This window comes from Scomber japonicus, chromosome 6 (genome assembly GCF_027409825.1).
Source record: "Scomber japonicus isolate fScoJap1 chromosome 6, fScoJap1.pri, whole genome shotgun sequence".
Lineage (NCBI taxonomy): Eukaryota > Metazoa > Chordata > Actinopteri > Scombriformes > Scombridae > Scomber > Scomber japonicus.
In genome coordinates, this window is record NC_070583.1 from 39,018,952 (window position 1) to 39,043,828 (window position 24,877).

General features: G+C 45.4%; 1 protein-coding gene, 1 long non-coding RNA gene and 1 pseudogene across 2 annotated transcripts in view; 2 read left to right on the forward strand and 1 right to left on the reverse strand.

Moving 5' to 3' along the window:
- LOC128360060 (deleted in malignant brain tumors 1 protein-like) overlaps nt 1-24,877 on the reverse strand; it is a 62,418-nt gene that overhangs the window by 10,775 nt on the left and 26,766 nt on the right. The window contains exons 12-15 of the mRNA XM_053320373.1: nt 22,496-22,801; nt 22,071-22,352; nt 4,944-5,249; nt 4,556-4,849 (exon numbers count right to left, since the gene is read on the reverse strand). Coding sequence (XP_053176348.1) covers nt 4,556-4,849; nt 4,944-5,249; nt 22,071-22,352; nt 22,496-22,801 — 1,188 coding nt within the window. The remainder of the gene's footprint in view (nt 1-4,555; nt 4,850-4,943; nt 5,250-22,070; nt 22,353-22,495; nt 22,802-24,877) is intronic.
- LOC128360920 (uncharacterized) lies at nt 1,534-4,021 on the forward strand (annotated as a pseudogene).
- LOC128361030 (uncharacterized) lies at nt 8,846-9,290 on the forward strand. Its single transcript, XR_008321537.1, has 3 exons — nt 8,846-8,875; nt 9,031-9,127; nt 9,205-9,290. It is a non-coding gene; the product is annotated as an uncharacterized LOC128361030 (long non-coding RNA).

A 24,877-nucleotide genomic window follows, 5' to 3' on the forward strand; every position in this document is an offset into this window, starting at 1 on the left:
TTGACTCAACATTTATCCAGATGAGATCATAAAACTCTGGATTCATGTAAATATTCAACTCTTACATTCTGTCAAATTTGACCCGTTTTGACATTTAACAGCTTGTAAAAACACTGCAAATGTCTTTTATTGTGAAATTTGATGACTTTTACTAAAGTGGCCCAAAATGATATTGTGTGATAGGAGCTGTTTAGGGGTGTAAAAGCTAAAAAATACACTCTCTCTGCTCTCTGAAACATGAATCAATGTTTAATCACATTTATTGATCAGTCAGATCCACTATTGATGCTTTCTGGAATATTAACGGTATGAGAGGAGAGAATATGAACGGTATGAGAGGAGAGAATATTAACAGTATGTAAAGGGTTAAGTAAAAATGTTAAAGCTGTTCACAAGAGAGATTAATATTCTGTTAAACTATAATTATAAACAGATAATTATGTTATAAATGGTCCAATCAGACCTCTTCTCTGCTCTTCTTCTAGGGGTTTTAATAAAGGTCTTACTACTTCCTGTTTTGGCACTGAGCGTTGGTGCTGGATGGAAATCAGAAGCTGTGGAATCGAACAATATGGACATTCCTCGCCGTGCTGAACTGCAAAAACCTGTGAGACTGAGAGGAGAGATGAAACCAAACGTGATTTTCTTCTTCAGAGGGTTTGTGTGGCTCCTCGGAGGTCCTACTCTGCTCCCCGAGCTCCTTCTTCTCCAGCCGGCCTTCAGCTCTGGAAACACCCAGGTTATAATAATCCAGCTCAATGTTCTCCTGTGGGTCTGACTTATGCCCCCTGCTGGCCTGGAGAGACATGACAACACAGATCTAAGTGACTGCATCACTCCTCTCTGCAGTATAAACAGGCTGAGTGCTTCATTTCAACCAGTCCTCTAAACAAACATGTTCAGTGCCTTCACAATGAAATAGAGGGCAGTGTTAGACAGCAGCAGAGCCACCGGCAGGACGACCAGTCTGATGATAAAAACTTTTGGATCTGATGAGACACATTCAGTCATCACATTAGATCACATGACATCATGAGGACAACAGCTCCCATCAAACAGAAACTTTAGTGACGTTAAATCTCCTAAAATCAGTGAAGTCTGAAGCAGCTTGTTATCCCAATCAATAACAGTTTGGCTACTACTGGAGAGACAGTCGACAGCTCGGAAAGACGGCACCCGGGACAGTCTGGGTTAGCATGCCAGCCTGTGTCTTTCGTGAGAAAGAAAGAACCCAAAAAAGCTACAGAAAGCCTTAAAGAGTTATACCCCCAGGAGATCCCGAGACAGGGGTGGGGATCTCCAATCCGACGGACCAAAAGTTAACGACTCAAGCAAACAGTTTGACTACGAGCATGCCATGCATTTGCGGCAAGAACCAACACGGCCTAAGAATCCACCAGGGCAGAAATAAATGTCTGAAGTGGGGGAGTGAGGTACAACGGTGACATGCAGAAGGAGCCCAGCAAGGAGGCAACCTACAGAGCCCAGTCTAGGTAGAGTATTCCCACAGCAGTGGATTAAGTGGCCCTCAGCCAGAAAACGGAGCAAGTGGCTGCAGTTTGAACAAGATGTGTCCAGCATCATCCAAGCAACAGCTAAAGGAGAAGCTGACAGTTGACTTAACACAATGACCACCATCATAGTCAGCTATGCCTCAGAGAGATTTGGACAGATGGAAAAGGGAAGTGCCAAGACCACCTTGTACACCATGAACCGTAGGGCCACCAAAATACACCAACTGTGCCAAGAGCTCCGAACCCTCAAGAAGCAGTACAAGAAATCTACTGACAAGGAGAGGTAGGCACTGGCAGAACTGCAAAACATCCTGCGGAAGAAGATAATGACCCTTGGCAGAGCAGAGTGGCACAGGAGGTGGCAAGAGAGAGAGCCAGGAAGGGACCATAAAGCCAACCCCTTTTGGCTTTACCAAGCGACTGCTTGGGGACAAGCGCATCGGCCGCCTTCAGTGCTCTACAGAGGAAGTGAATCGCTTCCTCCAAGAGTCCTTAAGCGACCCAATGAGGGAACAAGATCTGGACGCCAACAGACCCGTCATCAACCCTACCCCCCCAACAATAAAGTTCAATTTGAGGGAGCTGAGCCTGAAGGAGGTGGAGGGTGTCATTAAGGCAGCTCGATCATCATCTACTCCAGGGCCCAGTGGTGTACCCTACATCGTCTACAAGCGCTGCCCAGAGCTTCTCCGGCACCTATGGAAGATCTTAAAAGTGATCTGGTGAAGAGGGAGAGTTGTTGACCAGTGATTGTGTGCAGAGGGAGGGTGGATTGCCAAAGACGAGAACTCGAGAAACATCGACCAGTTCCAGACAAGCTCACTGTTGAGTGTAGAAGGAAAAGTGTTTTTCAGCATCGTCTCCAGAAGACTGAACGAGATTTCCTCAAGAACAACTACATCGACCCCTCAGTTCAGAAGGGTGGGGTCCCTGGTGTCCCCCTGCTGTTTGGAGCACACTGGTTACGCAGCTCATCAGAGAGGCTCATGAGAACAATGGTGACCTTGCAGTGTTGTGGTTGGACCTGGCCAACGACTACAGGTCTTTACCTCACAAGCTGGTCAAGCTCGCACTAGACCACCACCATGTTCCCAGTAAGATTAAGGATCTGATCCTGGATTACTACAATAATTTCAGGCTGAGGGTCACTTCTGGGTCAGAAACATCAGACAGGAATCGTATGGGGAAAGGAATAATAACAGGCTGTACCATCTCTGTTGTTCTTTTAGCCCTTGCCTTGAACATGGTGATCAAGTCAGCCGAGGTGGAATGCAGAGGGCCCCTGACCAAGTCTAGTGTACGACAGCCCCTGATAAGAGACATGGACGACCTCACCATAACGACAACATTGGTCACAGGGAGCAGGTGGATCCTACAAGGACTTGAGAAACTCATCACCTGGGCCCTCTAAGTCAAGGTCCATGGTGTTGAAGAAGGGTAAGGTGACTGGCAAGTTCTGGTTTTCAATCTCAGGAACCGTCATACCATCTATCACAGAGCAGCTGGTCAAGAGTTTGGGGAAGTTCTTTGACTCAAGCCTGAAAGACCCTGTCGCCATCCAGAAGTCCACGCAACAGCTTGGCACTTGGCTCACCAAGGTTGACAAGTCTGGCCTACCAGGTAGATTTAAAGCCTGGATCTACCAGCATTCCATCCTGCCCCGAGTCCTGTGGCCACTCCTGATCTATACAGTCCCAATGACAACCGTGGAGTCCCAGCCTCTCCAGCACAGCCCTGTATGGGATGAGTAACACCCTGCAGCTGCCATTCAGTGGCCTCACTGAATAATTCAAGGTAGCACACACAAGAGAAGTCCTACAGTACAGGGACTGCAAAGTGTCATCAGATGATATCGAGGTTAGAACAGGAAGGAAATGGAGGGTAGACAAGGCAGTGGAAGTCACAGAGTCACGCCTTAGACAGAAGGCACTAGTGGTCACCTTGGCATCTGGCAGAGCAGGCGTGGGTGACTTCCCAAAGACCCAAGTCAGCAAGACCCAGGGCAAGGAGATACACCATCTACTCCAGGAAGAGGTCCGGGCTGGTTTGGAGGAAGAGCGAGTGAGCCCTCGATTGGACGTGACAGGAGCAGGCAAGAAGAGGGCCATTAAATCTGCAAGTGAGGCCGCAGAGAAAGCCACATGGTGGCTTTGGATGAACAGGGCTGATCCGTGGGTCACTACTGGGACGCAGGTTGGGGCTTATTCAATCCCAGCCAGGTCACCTGGGCAAGCGTGTATGTTGTGAGACCCAATACACCTGTTGAGCCCAGGTTACAACACTGATGATGCGTCCCAGCGAATCCAGGAGATGTTTCAAGTAAGTGATGCTAGACTGTCTTTTTGTTGTGTATTTCACTACAAATAAAACCATCTGGCACCTGGATGAACATTGTCTACATTCAGTGTGGAACAAGATGATGAATCCTTCTTCTTCTGTGAGAAGCTGAATGTTGTTTTCTCCTCATTTGTTTGTTGAGATAAATGAACGTTGATCACTGAGAGATGATCACACAGCACAGAGAACTCCTACATTCATATGTAATACAGAGGAGTCAGAGAGCAGAGGAGGAAACACATTAACATCCTCAACTGCCTTCAGATCAGACAGAAAACAGCTGCAGTTTGATTCATCTGAGACCATCAACATGTTGATAAGACATTCATACAACACTGCATACACAATAGTTTCCTACAGAAATGACTGGAAGATATTTAACCTGTTAGCAAACTGTTGCTTCTTTGTTCAGACACAGACCAACAACTATATTCATTTGTGATGTAGTTGTTTGTAAGGTGGATGTGACTGAGCAGGCTCAGGAGAACTGCAGTGTGTGTGAGTGAACCACAGCAGGTTGATTAAAGGTTCAGATTGTTTCAGTTTGAATCAATGAGCCTCCAGGAACAAGATAACTTCTCTACCCTTTAGGAAGCCGTCATCCTCCATAAGTTTACAGTTCAGTTCAATGGAAACCACCAACTATCACTGTGACAGAGGAAGGAGAGTATTACTGTCAGAGATGATGTCACTGATGGACTTACCTGAGCAGGTGAGCTCCATCATGGAGGAAGAGGGAAATGTTGATGATGATGCACAGTCCCTCAGTGTAGATCCAGCCTGAAGACAGTCAGGTGTGATCTCCCATACAGGTCTACGTGGGGACTCATCTCTTCTCCCTATTGAAACAGCAGAACCACAGTCCATTTCTCTGCAGGCATTAGCTGCTTCCTTCAGGGACCATTCAGAGAAAGAGTCATCCACTGGTCTCCACTCTCCCTGTTTCACCTCCAGTCTACCTGCACAGCGACTGGCTCCTCCCACCAACCTGACAGTCTCTGAACAGAAACAAGAGAGTCATCAGTAAAAGAATAAAGTGAGTTTCATTAGAACAGAAATGAAGACAAATCAAAGCTGCAGCTCCTCTTCTACCTGAGCAGGTGAGTCCAACAGCTTTACCAGGTGAGCAGGTTCTTCTAGCTGAGTCTGATCTTCTACAGTCCAGGAGAGCAGACTCTTTGCCTCCACACTGGAACTCTTTGGTCCACATTGGAGCCTCCACTTCTCCATAGAGCGCCCCCTGGAGGACTGAAGGAGTCCCACAGCCAAGCTCCCTACACACCACCTCCGCATCCTGCTGGTCAAAGTCAGCTTCACACACTGAGGACCACGACTGCTCAGACTTCACCTCCAGTCTGCCTGAACACAGACTAGCCCCATTCACCAGCCTGACAGAGTCTGGAGAGAGAGAGGATTTAATATTTAATACTGATCTTTATTTACCACCTTATATATCATGACAAATATAAAACATCTCAGGAGTTCCCCTCCTAGAGCTGTGGAGTCTCTGGTAGCTGGGCCTCGGCCTTTGGACAGGAATTGATCAGATTTTATTGATACCAATACAATAATCTATTCTGCTAGTTGGTCCAGTTTTTCATTGATTCTCTTATCAATTCCTGATCAAATGTTTTGTGTGGAAAGAAATTGTCCTACACAAGTTTCAGGGACAACAAAACAGTTTGATTGTCTCCACTGTTAATCAATGATGTTGCATGCTGATGAATATGTTGGTAAGATAAATAACATGCAAATAATGCACAGCCAACAGTTCATTACTTAAATAATGAATTTGAAAGTGTAGCAGCATAGAAATGCGGTTGTTTTGCTGCCTTAATTGTACACAGCCGGTTGCCAGGGCGACGGTATATAAGTACAGCCCTTCCCCTTGCGCTCGCTCTGACGCATCACTTCCGGGTCAAGGTGTTTTCCCGTGTCGGTAAATGTCATGCGCTGCTGCTGCTTTAACTCACTGGTCGCTTAGTGTCTTGCTTAAGGACTGATCTTTTTTTATTACTGAGTAGCGACCGAGTGCTCCGCTCCATGTAGTGTCACTTCTGCCGGCGGTAAGTCTCTCTCTGTGTGTGTTTGAGTGCTGTCCGGCTGTAGCTAACGCTACTGTGGTCACAGGTAGATGTAGCTAACGCTAGTGTGGTCACAGGTAGATGTAGCTAACGCTAGTGTGGTCACAGGTAGATCTAGCTAACTTTGTGTGTCTAACTTCTCTACCCTTTAGGAAGCCGTCATCCTCCATAAGTTTACAGTTCAGTTCAATGGAAACCACCAACTATCACTGTGACAGAGGAAGGAGAGTATTACTGTCAGAGATGATGTCACTGATGGACTTACCTGAGCAGGTGAGCTCCACCATGGAGGAAGAGGAATCTGATGATACACAGTCCCTCAGTGCAGATCCAGACTGAACAAGGTAGGGTCTGATCCTCCATGCAGGTCTGTCTGAGGACTCCTTTCTGCTTCCTGTTGAAACAGCAGAGCCACAGTCCAATTCTCTGCAGGCAACAGCTGCATCCTTCAGGGTCCAGTCAGAGGAACTCATTGGTCTCCACTCTCCCTGTTTCACCTCCAGTGTACCTGCACAGCGACTGGCTCCTCCCACCAACCTGACAGTCTCTGAACAGAAACAAGAGAGTCATCAGTAAAAGAATAAAGTGAGTTTCATTAGAACAGAAACAAGAGAGTCATCAGTAAAAGAATAAAGTGAGTTTCATTAGAACAGAAATCAAAGCTGCTTGTTATCTGAATCAACACAGTAACACTTCTACACTGTTTGCTTCTCAGCTGTGAGTTTGGTTTCTCTCTGTAATATTCATTTTAAACAAGGTCAGATAGACTGTCCCTACTGTTTAATGCTGCTTTGCACCTGCTCTTATTTATTTATGGAATTGTTTGAGTTGTTATGTGATCTCATGTCTTTAGTGAGTGTTTGTTTTTATTAAGACAAATTAATTATAATAAAGCTTTTTAATTGTTGAGTCTTCAGTGCTGTTCAGTAACTTGAAAATGATGCTTCAAAGAAAACATGAATGGAATAGTGATGAGATCGTAGATCGTGATCCTGCCTTAAATAATAGTGAAAGATATTTTTCCATATTGCTCACCGCTAGTTGAAAATGTTACTGAATAATTTCTGACTTATAATATGAACATATATTCCTCCGTCTCTCACATCCTCACTGGGAGGAGCTGAGGAGACACGTTAGCTAAATGGAAAGAAATCACTGCCTCTTTTATTACAAAGTGCATTAAATTTACTCTCCTACATTTTATCTGAGTGTTGAAATTCAGTGTGTGTAAATTGATCCGATATGTCGAACCCTCGAATGTCCACGATGGAACAAAAAAAGAGGCGTTCATGGCACTGTGTCTGCAAACAGTTCCACAGTGCCATGCATTGCATTTTATAGATATAGAAACTTAGTGGTGTTCAACTCTACAGTGAACAGGGACATAAAACTGTGTCTAATATCTGGATTTTCACCTTTTAATGCTAACATTAGCATATGCTAATGCTAACATTAGCATATGCTATTAGTTATTAGTTTGAAGGATATTTGGTCATAAATCAAAGTGGACTGATTGTCTCCAGCTGATGGAGGTGAGAGTCCTCAGTTCTCAGACCAGATGAGATATATTCTCTGTTTTTACCTGTTGATTGGTGTTTATCTTCAGCCTGGAGTCCTGGAGACAAAATCAGAACATTCATATTTATATTGGTGCAGAGCTGTGAACTAAACAAACACAGTTCATCTCAGTGAAAAACACACAGATCATTGAACTCACTCAGGAGTCATGTGACCAGTTTACCACTGACCTGCAAAGCCACAAACTACATATGTGGACCACAATCGGACTTTTACATTTGTTTTACCTTTAAATGTTCATTAACCAGAAAACTGAGATAAAAACAACTCAGATTAAAGTGTTGGTTCAGTCTTGGAGGACAGAGACAGTCTGCTAGACATCTAAACTCTTTGTGTTTTCAAACGTATGGTCGGTTTGCTCTGACCTGAATCACTTCATCAACTAAAGTTAAAGGTCGGTACTTTTCCCATCAGCTGTGAAGATGAATTTGAACCAACATGTTTTGTAAACCTGCCCCGTACCCGCTTGTGGATGTGTTACTGAAAGTATTATGAAGTTAAATATGAAGGTAATAAATGTAACTAAAGGAAACCTGTTTATATTTAATAACACAAATGGTTCATGAACAGAGAGTAAATATTATATGAACTATAAACACTAACATTTCATTTCCCTGGAGAAAGAGAGCAGAAACATGTTTTTGTAGATATATTTCCTACAGAAGGCAGACTGCAGTATGAGTGGAAATAATCAACCTGAAAACACAAAAACTGGAAAAACAAACGTCAGTCTGAAATGGACCTTTTTTAATCTCAATGCTTCTACTTTCTGCTTCTTGTTTGAAGATCAGCAGATGAGATGAAACAGACGCTTCATACAGAGTTAAAGGAAAACTACACTTCATTAAAACGGTCTGATCATGTGACTGCTCGTGTTTCTGACCTATCAGACGTCTTTTTAGTGATGTCACCATGTTCACAGATCTCAGATATTAACTTGTTGAGTTCGATGTTGTTACTGAATTATTAAAAGAAGTCAGAAGTTATGATTTAGTGCAACAGAGCGCTTCATATAGAGTTAATAGTTAATGCAACACAGCAGCTCAAATGACTTCATTACCCAGAAATCCTGCGTGGTGACATCACAAAACCCACTGAGTGTGTGTGTGTGTCTGTCTGTGTATCTGTGTGCGTGTTTGTGTGTAGGGGTGTGTGTGTGCGCGATGTGTGTGTGTGTGTGTGTTTGTGTGGGTGTGTGTAAATATGTGTGGGTGTGTGTAAATATGTGTGTGTGTGTGTGACAAAGTTCAAAGGTCTCTGATTGGCCGCTGCAGTTACTTTTTACTTTGATGACTTTACATACTAAACACTTTGTCCAGTTTTAATTGGACGACTGGATGTATTTCTGTCATCACACAAAAGGTTTTGAAAATGTGTTTGAGTTTAAAGTGATGAAAAATAATGTGAACTCATAGAGGAGCATCAAAATCCAACTTATTACAACTTCCATGGAAACACATGAGTCATTAAACTGTGTGAAAACTATCAGCTGCTTTTCTTCTTCATGACTTTTACAGGTGAGGTTTTGAAGCTTGAACACATTGATGATTAAAGCAGAGTCCTACCTGAGCTCCACAGCAACAGCAACAGCATCAGCAGGAGATCCATGACCAGGTAGACCGTCTGTCTCTGTCTGACCCACTCGTCAGCTCTCCTCTGACAATCACATGTTTCATCTTTTATTTCATCAGCCGTGAAAAAAACCAAGTGATCCGCCTCTTCTCAGAAGTGATGCGTGCACCTCTACACAAACACACACATCTCTACACACACACACCTCTACACACACACACACACATCTCTCCACACTACTAATAGAGTTTTTCTCTATTGCCAAAACACAAAACCCAGTACTCTAAACCAAATGACCAGTTGCCTCAACACATTTAGTAAAACTACCCCCCTTTTGCCACAACCACAAACACAATTCACCTGTAGACACTGTTCACAAAACCCATCCCCTTTTTCCAAAACTCTAAACACATTTTGCCGTGCTAAAACACATTTTGCATATAACTCTGCTCCAATATGCATTGTGAAGCTCATGTGATGCAAAATGCTACCCACAATCAGCAAAACTTGAACACAATGAACATACCTGGTGTCAATCAGTAAACGACTCATAATTGAAAACACCTATTGCAAATGATGTGACCACACCTATATAAGTCAGTGCAGTTTGCTGAAGGTTCAAAAACAAAAATGGATGATCAAGACAGAAGAAGAGGAGTTCGTGTCAGAGGAGGGAGAGGAGTTCGTGTCAGAGGAGGCAGAGGAGGCAGAGGAGCGGGCCGAGGAGGGAGAGGAGCGGGCCGAGGAGTGGGCCAAAGAGGGCGAGAAGCAGTCCAAAGAGGAGCAGGCCAAGGAGGGAGAGGAGAAGGAGGGCAAGCAAGACAACGCATTTTCATTACAGATGAAATGAGAGCAACAGTCATTGACCACGTCATGACATGACTCATTTTTGCATTGAGTTGTGATATTACTGCATTTTCTGCATTATGTAACTATTCCCATGAAATGCACAAATCTATAGTAAATGCCCAAAACATATTTGAGAATAAATAAGGGTTGCTCAAATGCATCCTGGCAGTTGTGAAACTGTAAAAAGAACAGTCTCACACTGTGAAAATTGTGTTTTCAATTTTTTTGGTAATGTGGTTAATGATGCTCAGTAGTGTTTACATTTTTGCAGGCCTTGAGTGGTATTTTGGTGTCAGAGTTTGCTTTTGAGCATATGAGCATCTGTTTTGGTGTCAGAGTTTGCTTTTGAGCATATGAGCATCTGTTTTGGTGTGATGGGTTGGTTTTGAAAAGAAACTGTGAGGTTTAGTGTATGTAGCTTTAGAAAAGTGTTTTGTGTTTAGAGTTTTGTGAAAAGTGAGGGCAGTATCGTGAAATGTGTTTAAGCAATAGAGAAAAACTGTAAATGATGAATCAATACATGTAATGATAAACTTGCAATACAAAATGAATTCAACAGATTGTTACTGGATATATCAGCATGAATGAAACATGATGCTGAAACATGAATTTAAATGAAGGACATGGAATTATGTGGACACTAAGAAACTTACAAGTTTTACTGAGTTTTACTTTGAAAGAAAATATATATATTTGGGTCCTACTTTCATCCATGGAGGGTCTCAGCTGCCCGTCCTTCAGAACCACGCGTACGCACACCAAGCGGAAGATCTATGAGGATGATCCGGGTCGGATGGCCTTCCAGCAGAGGGAGTGGTGGTGTAGATACTGCAGGGCTCCAGCAGGGGGGGTGGTGGTGTAGATACTGCAGGGCTCCAGCAGAGGGAGCGGTGGTGTAGTTACTGCAGGGCTCCAGCAGAGGGAGAGGTGGTGTAGATACTGCAGGGCTCCAGCAGGGGGAGAGGTGGTGTAGTTACTGCAGGGCTCCAGCAGGGGGAGCGGTGGTGTAGATACTGCAGGGCTCCAGCAGGGGGAGAGGTGGTGTAGTTACTGCAGGGCTCCAGCAGGGGGAGAGGTGGTGTAGTTACTGCAGGGCTCCAGCAGAGGGAGCGGTGGTGTAGATACTGCAGGGCTCCAGCAGAGGGAGAGGTGGTGTAGTTACTGCAGGGCTCCAGCAGAGGGAGCGGTGGTGTAGTTACTGCAGGGCTCCAGCAGAGGGAGAGGTGGTGTAGTTACTGCAGGGCTACAGCAGAGGGAGCGGTGGTGTAGTTACTGCAGGGCTCTAGCAGAGGGAGAGGTGGTGTAGTTACTGCAGGGCTCCAGCAGGGGGAGAGGTGGTGTAGTTACTGCAGGGCTCCAGCAGAGGGAGTGGTGATGTAGTTACTGCAGGGCTCCAGCAGAGGGAGAGGTGGTGTAGTTACTGCAGGGCTCCAGCAGAGGGAGCGGTGGTGTAGTTACTGCAGGGCTCCAGCAGAGGGAGCGGTGGTGTAGTTACTGCAGGGTTCCAGCAGGGGGAGAGGTGGTGTAGTTACTGCAGGGCTCCAGCAGGGGGAGCAGTGGTGTAGTTACTGCAGGGCTCCAGCAGAGGGAGCGGTGGTGTAATTACTGCAGGGCTCCAGCAGGGGGAGCGGTGGTGTAGTTACTGCAGGGCTCCAGCAGGGGGAGCGGTGGTGTAGTTACTGCAGGGCTCCAGCAGAGGGAGCGGTGGTGTAGTTACTGAAGGGCTCCAGCAGGGGGAGCGGTGGTGTAGTTACTGAAGGGCTCCAGCAGAGCGGTGGTGTAGTTACTGCAGGGCTCCAGCAGGGGGAGCGGTGGTGTAGTTACTGCAGGGTTCCAGCAGGGGGAGCGGTGGTGTAGTTACTGCAGGGCTCCAGCAGGGGGAGCGGTGGTGTAGTTACTGCAGGGCTCCAGCAGGGGGAGCGGTGGTGTAGTTACTGCAGGGCTCCAGCAGAGGGAGCGGTGGTGTAGTTACTGCAGGGCTCCAGCAGAGGGAGCGATGGTGTGGTTACTGCAGGGCTCCAGCAGAGGGAGAGGTGGTGTAGTTACTGCAAAGCTCCAGCAGAGGGAGCGGTGGTGTAGTTACTGCAGGGCTCCAGCAGAGCGGTGGTGTAGTTACTGCAGGGCTCCAGCAGGGGGAGCGGTGGTGTAGGTACTGAAGGGCTCCAGCAGAGCGGTGGTGTAGTTACTGCAGGGCTCCAGCAGAGGGAGCGGTGGTGTAGTTACTGCAGGGCTCCAGCAGAGGGAGCGATGGTGTGGTTACTGCAGGGCTCCAGCAGAGGGAGCGGTGGTGTAGTTACTGCAAAGCTCCAGCAGAGGGAGCGGTGGTGTAGTTACTGCAGGGCTCCAGCAGAGGGAGAGGTGGTGTAGTTACTGCAGGGCTCCAGCAGAGGGAGCGGTGGTGGTGTAGTTACTGCAGGGCTCCAGCAGAGTGAGAGGTGGTGTAGTTACTGCAGGGCTCCAGCAGAGGGAGAGGTGGTGTAGTTACTGCAGGACTCCAGCAGAGGGAGCGGTGGTGGTGTAGTTACTGCAGGGCTCCAGCAGAGGGAGCAGTGGTGTAGTTACTGCAGGGCTCCAGCAGAGGGAGCGGTGGTGGTGTAGTTACTGCAGGGCTCCAGCAGAGTGAGAGGTGGTGTAGTTACTGCAGGGCTCCAGCAGAGGGAGAGGTGGTGTAGTTACTGCAGGACTCCAGCAGAGGGAGCGGTGGTGGTGTAGTTACTGCAGGGCTCCAGCAGAGGGAGCAGTGGTGTAGTTACTGCAGGGCTCCAGCAGAGGGAGCGGTGGTGGTGTAGTTACTGCAGGGCTCCAGCAGAGTGAGAGGTGGTGTAGTTACTGCAGGGCTCCAGCAGAGGGAGCGGTCACGTGACGATAACAATAATAAAATGTGTAATCCCATTTTGTTGACGAATAAAAACGAGACGAAAATGTGTTTTTGTTTTTATTGTAGCTTATTAACATGCAAGATATTTTTTCTGACTGATTTATTGCCCAATATGGCTGTGTATCTCGCTCCCCCCCCCCCCCCCCCTCTTGTCTTTGTTGTCACTTCGTAGCCGCTCCACAGAGACGTCCGCACCATTCTTGGGTCCGGTGTGATTTGTCAATGGAAAATTGCGATTGAGAGTTGTGCGTAAATATTTTGGGTGTACGCCATTTTTGTCTTTTCGTTGTATGCAAAAATATAGTAGCAGTTTTACACCCTTTTTGATAAATGAGGCTCCAGATTTGTAAGTATATATTTACAATGACCAGTTACCCTTACTCATGTGAGGGTAGGGTATTCCAAGAAGGTGGTTAAGTGGCAAACCTGGCTAAGTAAACTCGTGAGAAGGGGTAAATTCATAGATGAACCCTTTGGCTTTGTTTAGCTAATATATTGAAGCCACTGGGGTCTTCTATTATCAGATTTACCTCTCCCTCTAGGTTAGGTTTGAATACCTTTCATACAAACTAGTTCAAAGTACTCAAAGTAAAGGAGGACAGAATCAGTACTAGAATATTACATTCTTGTCTCTATATTTAAGCACAGTTGCCTAATTTACTTATTTTACAGATATTGATGGCATATATTTCTATTTTTCTATTAAATATACATTTAATGAATTTTAATTTTGTCATCCTTTGAGTTTTAATGGTGATCATTTAGAAAATAAATATTTCTGTATGTTCAGAACGGGTTACTCATTTATGCCGTGTACTGTATTAGAAACTGATTTATTAGCATGAAACTGTCACATACAATAAATGAAGACTGAACAAACATTCAATTCTGTCAAACATCAGATTTATTTATTGGAAACAGCAGAACAAAGATAAAACACTTCATTTCACTAAATATTTCCTTTTGTTCGGTTACATTAATTCAAAAAGTTCAATAACTCAATAACACATCTAAGCTGAATAAGTAGTATATAGTCTATAAAAGGAAGAGAAGAAACAAAGATATAAACTCATCAAACATGCGGATAGATTTTTAAATGATTTCTTGACTCAACATTTATCCAGATGAGATCATAAAACTCTGGATTCATGTAAATATTCAACTCTTACATTCTGTCAAATTTGACCCGTTTTGACAGTTAACAGCTTGTAAAAACACTGCAAATGTCTTTTATTGTGAAATTTGATGACTTTTCCTAAAGTGGCCCAAAATGATATTGTGTGATAGGAGCTGTTTAGGGGTGTAAAAGCTAAAAAATACACTCTCTCTGCCCTCTGAAACATGAATCAATGTTTAATCACATTTATTGATCAGTCAGATCCACTATTGATGCTTTCTGGAATATGAACGGTATGAGAGGAGAGAATATGAACAGTATGTATAGGGTTAAGTAAAAATGTTAAAGCTGTTCACAAGAGAGATTAATATTCTGTTAAACTATAATTATAAACAGATAATTATGTTATAAATGGTCCAATCAGACCTCTTCTCTGCTCTTCTTCTAGTGGTTTTAATAAAGGTCTTACTACTTCCTGTTTTGATACAGAGCGTTGGTGCTGGATGGAAATCAGAAGCTGTGGAATCGAACAATATGGACATTCATCGCCGTGCTGAACTGCAAAAACCTGTCAGACTGAGAGGAGAGATGAAACCAAACGTGATTTTCTTCTTCAGAGGGTTTGTGTGGCTCCTCGGAGGTCCTACTCTGCTCCCCGAGCTCCTTCTTCTCCAGCCGGCCTTCAGCTCTGGAAACACCCAGGTTATAATAATCCAGCTCAATGTTCTCCTGTGGGTCTGACTTATGCCCCCTGCTGGCCTGGAGAGACATGACAACACAGATCTAAGTGACTGCATCACTCCTCTCACATTCAGTCATCACATTAGATCACATGACATCATGAGGACAACAGCTCCCATCAAACAGAAACTTTAGTGACGTTAAATCTCCTAAAATCAGTGAAGTCTGAAGCAGCTTGTTATCCCAATCAATAACAGTTTGGCTACTACTGGAGAGACAGTCGACAGCTCGGAAAGACGGCACCCGGGACAGTCTGGGTTAGCATGCCAGCCTGTGTCTTTCGTGAGAAAGAAAGAACCCAAAAAAGCTACAGAAAGCCTTAAAGAGTTATACCCCCAGGAGATCCCGAGACGGGGGTGGGGATCTCCAATCCGACGGACCAAAAGTTAACGACTCAAGCAAACAGTTTGACTACGAGCATGCCATGCATTTGCGGCAAGAACCAACACGGCCTAAGAATCCACCAGGGCAGAAATAAATGTCTGAAGTGGGGGAGTGAGGTACAACGGTGACATGCAGAAGGAGCCCAGCAAGGAGGCAACCTACAGAGCCCAGTCTCGGTAGAGTATTTCCACAGCAGCGGATTAAGTGGCCCTCAGCCAGAAAACGGAGCAAGTGGCTGCAGTTTGAACAAGATGTGTCCAGCATCATCCAAGCAACAGCTAAAGGAGAAGCTGACAGTTGACTTAACACAATGACCACCATCATAGTCAGCTATGCCTCAGAGAGATTTGGACAGATGGAAAAGGGAAGTGCCAAGACCACCTTGTACACCATGAACCGTAGGGCCACCAAAATACACCAACTGTGCCAAGAGCTCCGAACCCTCAAGAAGCAGTACAAGAAATCTACTGACAAGGAGAGGTAGGCACTGGCAGAACTGCAAAACATCCTGCGGAAGAAGATAATGACCCTTGGCAGAGCAGAGTGGCACAGGAGGTGGGAAGAGAGAGAGCCAGGAAGGGACCATAAAGCCAACCCCTTTTGGCTTTACCAAGCGACTGCTTGGGGACAAGCGCATCGGCCGCCTTCAGTGCTCTACAGAGGAAGTGAATCGCTTCCTCCAAGAGTCCTTAAGCGACCCAATGAGGGAACAAGATCTGGACGCCAACAGACCCGTCATCAACCCTACCCCCCCAACAATAAAGTTCAATTTGAGGGAGCTGAGCCTGAAGGAGGTGGAGGGTGTCATTAAGGCAGCTCGATCATCATCTACTCCAGGGCCCAGTGGTGTACCCTACATCGTCTACAAGCGCTGCCCAGAGCTTCTCCGGCACCTATGGAAGATCTTAAAAGTGATCTGGTGAAGAGGGAGAGTTGTTGACCAGTGATTGTGTGCAGAGGGAGGGTGGATTGCCAAAGACGAGAACTCGAGAAACATCGACCAGTTCCAGACAAGCTCACTGTTGAGTGTAGAAGGAAAAGTGTTTTTCAGCATCGTCTCCAGAAGACTGAACGAGATTTCCTCAAGAACAACTACATCGACCCCTCAGTTCAGAAGGGTGGGGTCCCTGGTGTCCCCCTGCTGTTTGGAGCACACTGGTTACGCAGCTCATCAGAGAGGCTCATGAGAACAATGGTGACCTTGCAGTGTTGTGGTTGGACCTGGCCAACGACTACAGGTCTTTACCTCACAAGCTGGTCGATCTCGCACTAGACCACCACCATGTTCCCAGTAAGATTAAGGATCTGATCCTGGATTACTACAATAATTTCAGGCTGAGGGTCACTTCTGGGTCAGAAACATCAGACAGGAATCGTATGGGGAAAAGAATAATAACAGGCTGTACCATCTCTGTTGTTCTTTTAGCCCTTGCCTTGAACATGGTGATCAAGTCTGCCGAGGTGGAATGCAGAGGGCCCCTGACCAAGTCTGGTGTACGACAGCCCCTGATAAGAGACATGGACGACCTCACCATAACGACAACATTGGTCACAGGGAGCAGGTGGATCCTACAAGGACTTGAGAAACTCATCACCTGGGCCCTCTAAGTCAAGGTCCATGGTGTTGAAGAAGGGTAAGGTGACTGGCAAGTTCTGGTTTTCAATCTCAGGAACCGTCATACCATCTATCACAGAGCAGCTGGTCAAGAGTTTGGGGAAGTTCTTTGACTCAAGCCTGAAAGACCCTGTCGCCATCCAGAAGTCCACGCAACAGCTTGGCACTTGGCTCACCAAGGTTGACAAGTCTGGCCTACCAGGTAGATTTAAAGCCTGGATCTACCAGCATTCCATCCTGCCCCGAGTCCTGTGGCCACTCCTGATCTACACAGTCCCAATGACAACCGTGGAGTCCCAGCCTCTCCAGCACAGCCCTGTATGGGATGAGTAACACCCTGCAGCTGCCATTCAGTGGCCTCACTGAATAATTCAAGGTAGCACACACAAGAGAAGCCCTACAGTACAGGGACTGCAAAGTGTCATCAGATGATATCGAGGTTAGAACAGGAAGGAAATGGAGGGTAGACAAGGCAGTGGAAGTCACAGAGTCACGCCTTAGACAGAAGGCACTAGTGGTCACCTTGGCATCTGGCAGAGCAGGCGTGGGTGACTTCCCAAAGACCCAAGTCAGCAAGACCCAGGGCAAGGAGATACACCATCTACTCCAGGAAGAGGTCCGGGCTGGTTTGGAGGAAGAGCGAGTGAGCCCTCGATTGGACGTGACAGGAGCAGGCAAGAAGAGGGCCATTAAATCTGCAAGTGAGGCCGCAGAGAAAGCCACATGGTGGCTTTGGATGAACAGGGCTGATCCGTGGGTCACTACTGGGACGCAGGTTGGGGCTTATTCAATCCCAGCCAGGTCACCTGGGAAGGCGTGTATGTTGTGAGACCCAATACACCTGTTGAGCCCAGGTTACAACACTGATGATGCGTCCCAGCGAATCCAGGAGATGTTTCAAGTAAGTGATGCTAGACTGTCTTTTTGTTGTGTATTTCACTACAAATAAAACCATCTGGCACCTGGATGAACATTGTCTACATTCAGTGTGGAACAAGATGATGAATCCTTCTTCTTCTGTGAGAAGCTGAATGTTGTTTTCTCCTCATTTGTTTGTTGAGATAAATGAACGTTGATCACTGAGAGATGATCACACAGCACAGAGAACTCCTACATTCATGTGTAATACAGAGGAGTCAGAGAGCAGAGGAGGAAACACATTAACATCCTCAACTGCCTTCAGATCAGACAGAAAACAGCTGCAGTTTGATTCATCTGAGACCATCAACATGTTGATAAGACATTCATACAACACTGCATACACAATAGTTTCCTACAGAAATGACTGGAAGATATTTAACCTGTTAGCAAACTGTTGCTTCTTTGTTCAGACACAGACCAACAACTATATTCATTTGTGATGTAGTTGTTTGTAAGGTGGATGTGACTGAGCAGGCTCAGGAGAACTGCAGAGTGTGTGAGTGAACCACAGCAGGTTGATTAAAGGTTCAGATTGTTTCAGTTTGAATCAATGAGCCTCCAGGAACAAGCTAACTTCTCTACCCTTTAGGAAGCCGTCATCCTCCATAAGTTTACAGTTCAGTTCAATGGAAACCACCAACTATCACTGTGACAGAGGAAGGAGAGTATTACTGTCAGAGATGATGTCACTGATGGACTTACCTGAGCAGGTGAGCTCCACCATGGAGGAAGAGGGAAATGTTGATGATGATGCACAGTCCCTCAGTGTAGATCCAGCCTGAAGACAGTCAGGTGTGATCTCCCATACAGGTCTACGTGGGGACTCATCTCTTCTCCCTATTGAAACAGCAGAACCACAGTCCATTTCTCTGCAGGCATTAGCTGCTTCCTTCAGGGACCATTCAGAGAAAGAGTCATCCACTGGTCTCCACTCTCCCTGTTTCACCTCCAGTCTACCTGCACAGCGACTGGCTCCTCCCACCAACCTGACAGTCTCTGAACAGAAACAAGAGAGTCATCAGTAAAAGAATAAAGTGAGTTTCATTAGAACAGAAATGAAGACAAATCAAAGCTGCAGCTCCTCTTCTACCTGAGCAGGTGAGTCCAACAGCTTTACCAGGTGAGCAGGTTCTTCTAGCTGAGTCTGATCTTCTACAGTCCAGGAGAGCAGACTCTTTGCCTCCACACTGGAACTCTTTGGTCCACATTGGAGCCTCCACTTCTCCATAGAGCGCCCCCTGGAGGACTGAAGGAGTCCCACAGTCAAGCTCCCTACACACCACCTCTGCATCCTGCTGGTCAAAGTCAGCTTCACACACTGAGGACCACGACTGCTCAGACTTCACCTCCAGTCTGCCTGAACACAGACTAGTCCCATTCACCAGCCTGACAGAGTCTGGAGAGAGAGAGGATTTAATAGTTAATACTGATCTTTATTTACCACCTTATATATCATGACAAGCATAAAACATCTCAGGAGGTCCCCTCCTGGAGCTGTGGAGTCTCTGGTAGCCGGGCCTCGGCCTCTGGACAGGAATTGATCAGATTTTATTGATACCAATACAATAATCTATTCTGCTAGTTGGTCCAGTTCTTCATTGATTCTCTTATCAATTCCTGATCACATGTTTTGTGTGGAAAGAAATTGTCCTACACAAGTTTCAGGGATAACAAAACAGTTTGATTGTCTCCACTGTTAATCAATGATGTTGCATGCTGATGAATATGTTGGTAAGATAAATAACATGCAAATAATGCACAGCCAACAGTTCATTACTTAAATAATGAATTTGAAAGCATCTAACAGTCTCCTGCCTCTATGAACAGCAGTGCCAATCACATGCTGCTTGTTCCAGCTGTGTCAGTGTAATGGTTATAAGAATGCTGTAATTCTGAATGAATGAATGGAAACAATATGAGTTAAAACATATTTAAACATGTGTGTAAAAGGAAAAGATAAAGGTGCTGAGTTAAAATGCTGTAATTCATTGTTCTATCAAAGGGATTGATTTAAAAACACACTATGATCTGCAGATCAAGGTTATCTGTGATCCATTGCTCTGACCTTTCAGGTAAAACAGGTTAAAAAAGATAAATAGGATAAAAAGATGATCTGTGTTTAAAATGTAGACTCATCAACCTTCTGTAATGTTTAAAATACACTTTAAGTTACATTTAGCAGTGTTCTCTTATTTCCCTGAGTTTCCTTTTTTTCTGTGAGTTTTAAGTTCTAGTTTGTAACTACTGATCTGTTTTAGATTGCTAAGGTCTCGTTCAGCCTGTGTAGAGGAACAGCAGGTCTGTAAATACAGAGAGGTGATTGGCTGAAGCAGCAGGTCTGTAAATACAGAGAGGTGATTGGCTGAAGCAGCAGGTCTGTAAATACAGAGAGGTGATTGGCTGAAGCAGCAGGTCTGTAAATACAGAGAGGTGTGGCACCCTGGACATTTTAGGGGCTCAGATGATTTTCAGATGTGTTGTTGTATTAGTTTGTTATGTTAGTGACTGGCGCTGTAATCCTTTGCTGAAGGAAGTTAGCCCAGTCATAGTGGACACAGTCACAGTAGAAGCAACAGGAGAATACTGATGCTAGACTGTCTTTTTGTTGTGTATTTCACTACAAATAAAACCATCTGGCACCTGGATGAACATTGTCTACATTCAGTGTGGAACAAGATGATGAATCCTTCTTCTTCTGTGAGAAGCTGAATGTTGTTTTCTCCTCATTTGTTTGTTGAGATAAATGGACGTTGATCACTGAGAGAGGATCACACAGCACAGAGAACTCCTACATTCATGTGTAATACAGAGGAGTCAGAGAGCAGAGGAGGAAACACATTAACATCCTCAGCTGCCTTCAGATCAGACAGAAAACAGCTGCAGTTTGATTCATCTGAGACCATCAACATGTTAATAAGACATTCATACAACACTGCATACACAATAGTTTCCTACAGAAATGATTGGAAGATATTTAACCTGTTAGCAAACTGTTGCTTCTTTGTTCAGACACAGACCAACAACTATATTCATTTGTGATGTAGTTGTTTGTAAGGTGGATGTGACTGAGCTGGCTCAGGAGAACTGCAGAGTGTGTGAGTGAACCACAGCAGGTTGATTAAAGGTTCAGATTGTTTCAGTTTGAATCAATGAGCCTCCAGGAACAAGCTAACTTCTCTACCCTTTAGGAAGCCGTCATCCTCCTTTGAGGGACTCATTGTGTCAGGTGAGCTGTAAAAACGGTAAACACCTAAGCCACAGGCCTTTTGTTATACTCGATAAGACATCAACAGCAAACTGACCATCTTTTGACCTAGTAGGTAGGGTTGTGTCGGTTGAACGAACAAATCTTTTGAGTGAACGAATTGAACGGAATCACTTCATGAACTGATTTGTTCCTTTCTCAGTTCAGTTGAGCTCAGCCGCTAGCATGCCGGTCGGGAGTGGAACTGCCGCGACTCACTCGCAAATCTTTGGCGAACGACGCAGCCAGTATGTGTGTGTGGGTCGGGGGGGGGGGGGGGGGCTGTTGTTGGCGCGGTTCGTTCATTGAACCATAGACATACGCATTGAACGATCTGCTGAAGACACAAATCACGTTCGCGGCGTGCCGGCACTCACGTTTGCGATTCGTGTCGCTCAGTTTGTTAATTGAACGACCTGCTGAAGACGTGATTCTTGTTCACGTACTGTACTGAAAGTGGCGCTGTGTCAGTCACTCACTGACTCAGGGCAGAGGAGTTGATTCACGTTCAGTAACTGTACTGCTAACATTAGCGCTGTGTTGCTAACATCCCTGTGCATAATGTTATGTTATTTTACTGTGCACAGAGGACACTTTCACTGTGTAATCATTTTAGTGCATGTATAAGCAGCGCTGTGTCTCGGCGAATGATTGTATACTATAGCCCGTGGACGCACCGTCCCTCACTAAGTGAAAGTGAACCTCAGGGCTGAATCATGAACTGAATGACGGATCATTTGGCTGTTTATCAGTTCAGGGAGTTGGAGAGCACTCAACGATTCGGTGAACGAATCTTTTGAACGAATCATTTTAATGAACGGATTCTCGAGATTCAGTACAGTAAAAAGAACTGCCGTTCCCATCACTACTAGTAGGGGGTCAGCACATGATATCAGTAGTCTTTGAAAGGTTTCTGTCTTTTGTTACTTTACGACTTCATTTGTTGTACTTTATTACTTTGTCACCCTGTCTTATTCAAATTCCACTGGGAGGTACTGTATAAAAGCTGAAACTACTGCTGAACGATTGTGTGTCCTTCTCCATGCTGGCATGTACTGAGTAAAAGAGAAAGATTCATCACTCCATCGTTTGTGCTTTTCTTCAGAGAAACTTCTATTACAAAAATTCTATTACACTCCATAAGTTTACAGTTCGGTTCAATGGAAACCACCAACTATCACTGTGACAGAGGAAGGAGAGTATTACTGTCAGAGTTGATGTCACTGATGGACTTACCTGAGCAGGTGAGCTCCATCATGGAGGAAGAGGAATCTGATAATACGCAGTCCCTCAGTGTAGATCCAGCCTGAAGACAGTAAGAGTTGATCCACCATGCAGGTCTGTCTGAGGACTCATCTCTGAATCCTGTTGAAACAGCAGAGCCACAGTCCAATTCTCTGCAGACAACAGCTGCATCCTTCAGGGTCCAGCGATCGTATTTCACTGGTCTCCACTCTCCCTGTTTAACCTCCAGTGTACCTGCACAGCGACTGGCTCCTCCCACCAACCTGACAGGCCCTGAACAGAAACAAGAGAGTCATCAGTAAAAGAATAAAGTGAGTTTCATTAGAACAGAAACAAGAGAGTCATCAGTAAAAGAATAAAGTGAGTTTCATTAGAACAGAAATGAAGACAAATCAAAGATGCAGCTCCTCTTCTACCTGAGCAGGTGAGTCCAACAGCTTTACCAGGTGAGCAGGTTCTTCTAGCTGAGTCTGATCTTCTACAGTCCAGGAGAGCAGACTCATGGCCTCCACACTGGAACTCTTTGGTCCACATTGGAGCCTCCACTTCTCCATAGAGCGCCCCCTGGAGGACTGAAGGAGTCCCACAGCCAAGCTCCCTACAGACCACCTCTGCATCCTGCTGGTCAAAGTCAGCTTCACACACTGAGGACCACGACTGCTCAGACTTCACCTCCAGTCTGCCTGAACACAGACTAGCCCCATTCACCAGCCTGACAGAGTCTGGAGAGAGAGAGGATTTAATATTTAATACTGATCTTTATTTACCACCTTATATATCATGACAAACATAAAACATCTCAGGAGGTCCCCTCCTGGAGCTTTGGAGTCTCTGGTAGCCGGGCCTCGGCCTCTGGACAGGAATTGATCAGATTTTATTGATACCAATACAATAATCTATTCTGCTAGTTGGTCCAGTTATTCATTGATTCTCTTATCAATTCCTGATCAAATGTTTTGTGTGGAAAGAAATTGTCCTACACAAGTTTCAGGGACAACAAAACAGTTTGATTGTCTCCACTGTTAATCAATGATGTTGCATGCTGATGAATATGTTGGTAAGATAAATAACATGCAAATAATGCACAGCCAACAGTTCATTACTTAAATAATGAATTTGAAAGTGTAGCAGCATAGAAATGCGGTTGTTTTGCTGCCTTAATTGTACACAGCCGGTTGCTAGGGCGACAGTGTATAAGTACGGCCCTTCCCCTTGCGCTCCCTCTGACGCATCACTTCCGGGTCAAGGTGTTTTCCCGTGCAGGTAAATGTCATGCGCTGCTGCTACTTTAACTCACTGATCGCTTAGTGTCTTGCTTAAGGACTGATCTATTTTTATTACTGAGTAGCGACTGAGTGCTCCGCTCCATGTCGTGCCACTTCTGTCGGTGGTAAGTCTCTCTCTGTGTGTGTTTGAGTGCCGTCCGGCTGTAGCTAACGCTAGTGTGGTCACAGGTAGATGTAGCTAACGCTACTGTGGTCACAGGTAGATGTAGCTAACGCTACTGTGGTCACAGGTAGATGTAGCTAACGCTAGTGTGGTCAATCACAATTGACATAGAAGAATGAAATTCACTAGGGTTATGTATCATCTCCACACGCACAAAAACGCCGTTTGGACCCATACCCTAAGTCCAACAGGAAGTCAGCCATCTTGGGAAGAATGCTCAATTTTGGTAAGTTTTTTGCTCATTTCCAGGCCTCATATTTGAACGAACTCCTACTAGGGATTTTATCTGACCAACTTCAAATTCACTCAGAAACATCTTGAGACATTGGAGATGAAAAGTTATCAAAAGCTTTTTATGACTTATTCCTGTTGGGCGTGGCTGTGCGGACAATTTCGATGCTTCACCATAAAGCAGGAAGTCCTTATAACTCCTGCATTGTCCCATCTACACCAAATTCATCATGCATGTAGAGGGTCCCACCCTGAACACATCTATGCATCAATACTGCTTCATATACACAGCGCCACCTACTGGACACAGGAAGTCAGCCTCATATGACAAACATCCAATTTATATGAAATTTACAGGATGTGTTCTCCACATCATACACCGCAACATGACATATAATTACTGACTGATCTCTAGCGCCACCTAGTGGACACAGGCAATGTGACTCAGCCCCATCACACAATGTTCATTAAAAGCCCGGGTGCCAAGAAGTCTACGTGCCCGCTGTGTCTGCCCTGCGACTGTAGCATGCACCGCCATGCACGTACAGCACATTTCGTTGTTTTGGGGTGGTGCATGGGGGGCGAGGGCCCGTTCATCGCTGCCTGCAGCTTTAATTAGGGCCCGAGCGCTGACAAGTCAGTGAGGGACCTATTGTTATTGCCAAAATCTTTACTCACGTTTTTCTTCTCTGACATTCATGGGTTTTTTGAAGTCCTGAATATATATGAAAACTCATGAAACCTTGCACACAAATTTTATAAATTAACGTGATTGGACATGGGTGTGGCAAGGGGGCTCGATAGCGCCCCCCAAACGTCGGGTCATGTGACCAAAAATCCTCTCGGATCTACATGAAATTACACTCACAGAGTCACGAAACCGGCCACGTAGGTTCCAAATCATGAGTTCTTTCATTTTATACCACATTTGCCCCAAACTTTGCCCCAACAACTCAGCAGCGCCCCCTAATGCCTTTTCCCGCTTAGTACGTACTGACCAACTTGAAAACTCCTGATGATGAGTCCTGCCTCTATGAACAGCAGTGCCAATCACATGCTGCTTGTTCCAGCTGTGTCAGTGTCATTTGTGTTCAGACACAGACCAACAACTATATTCA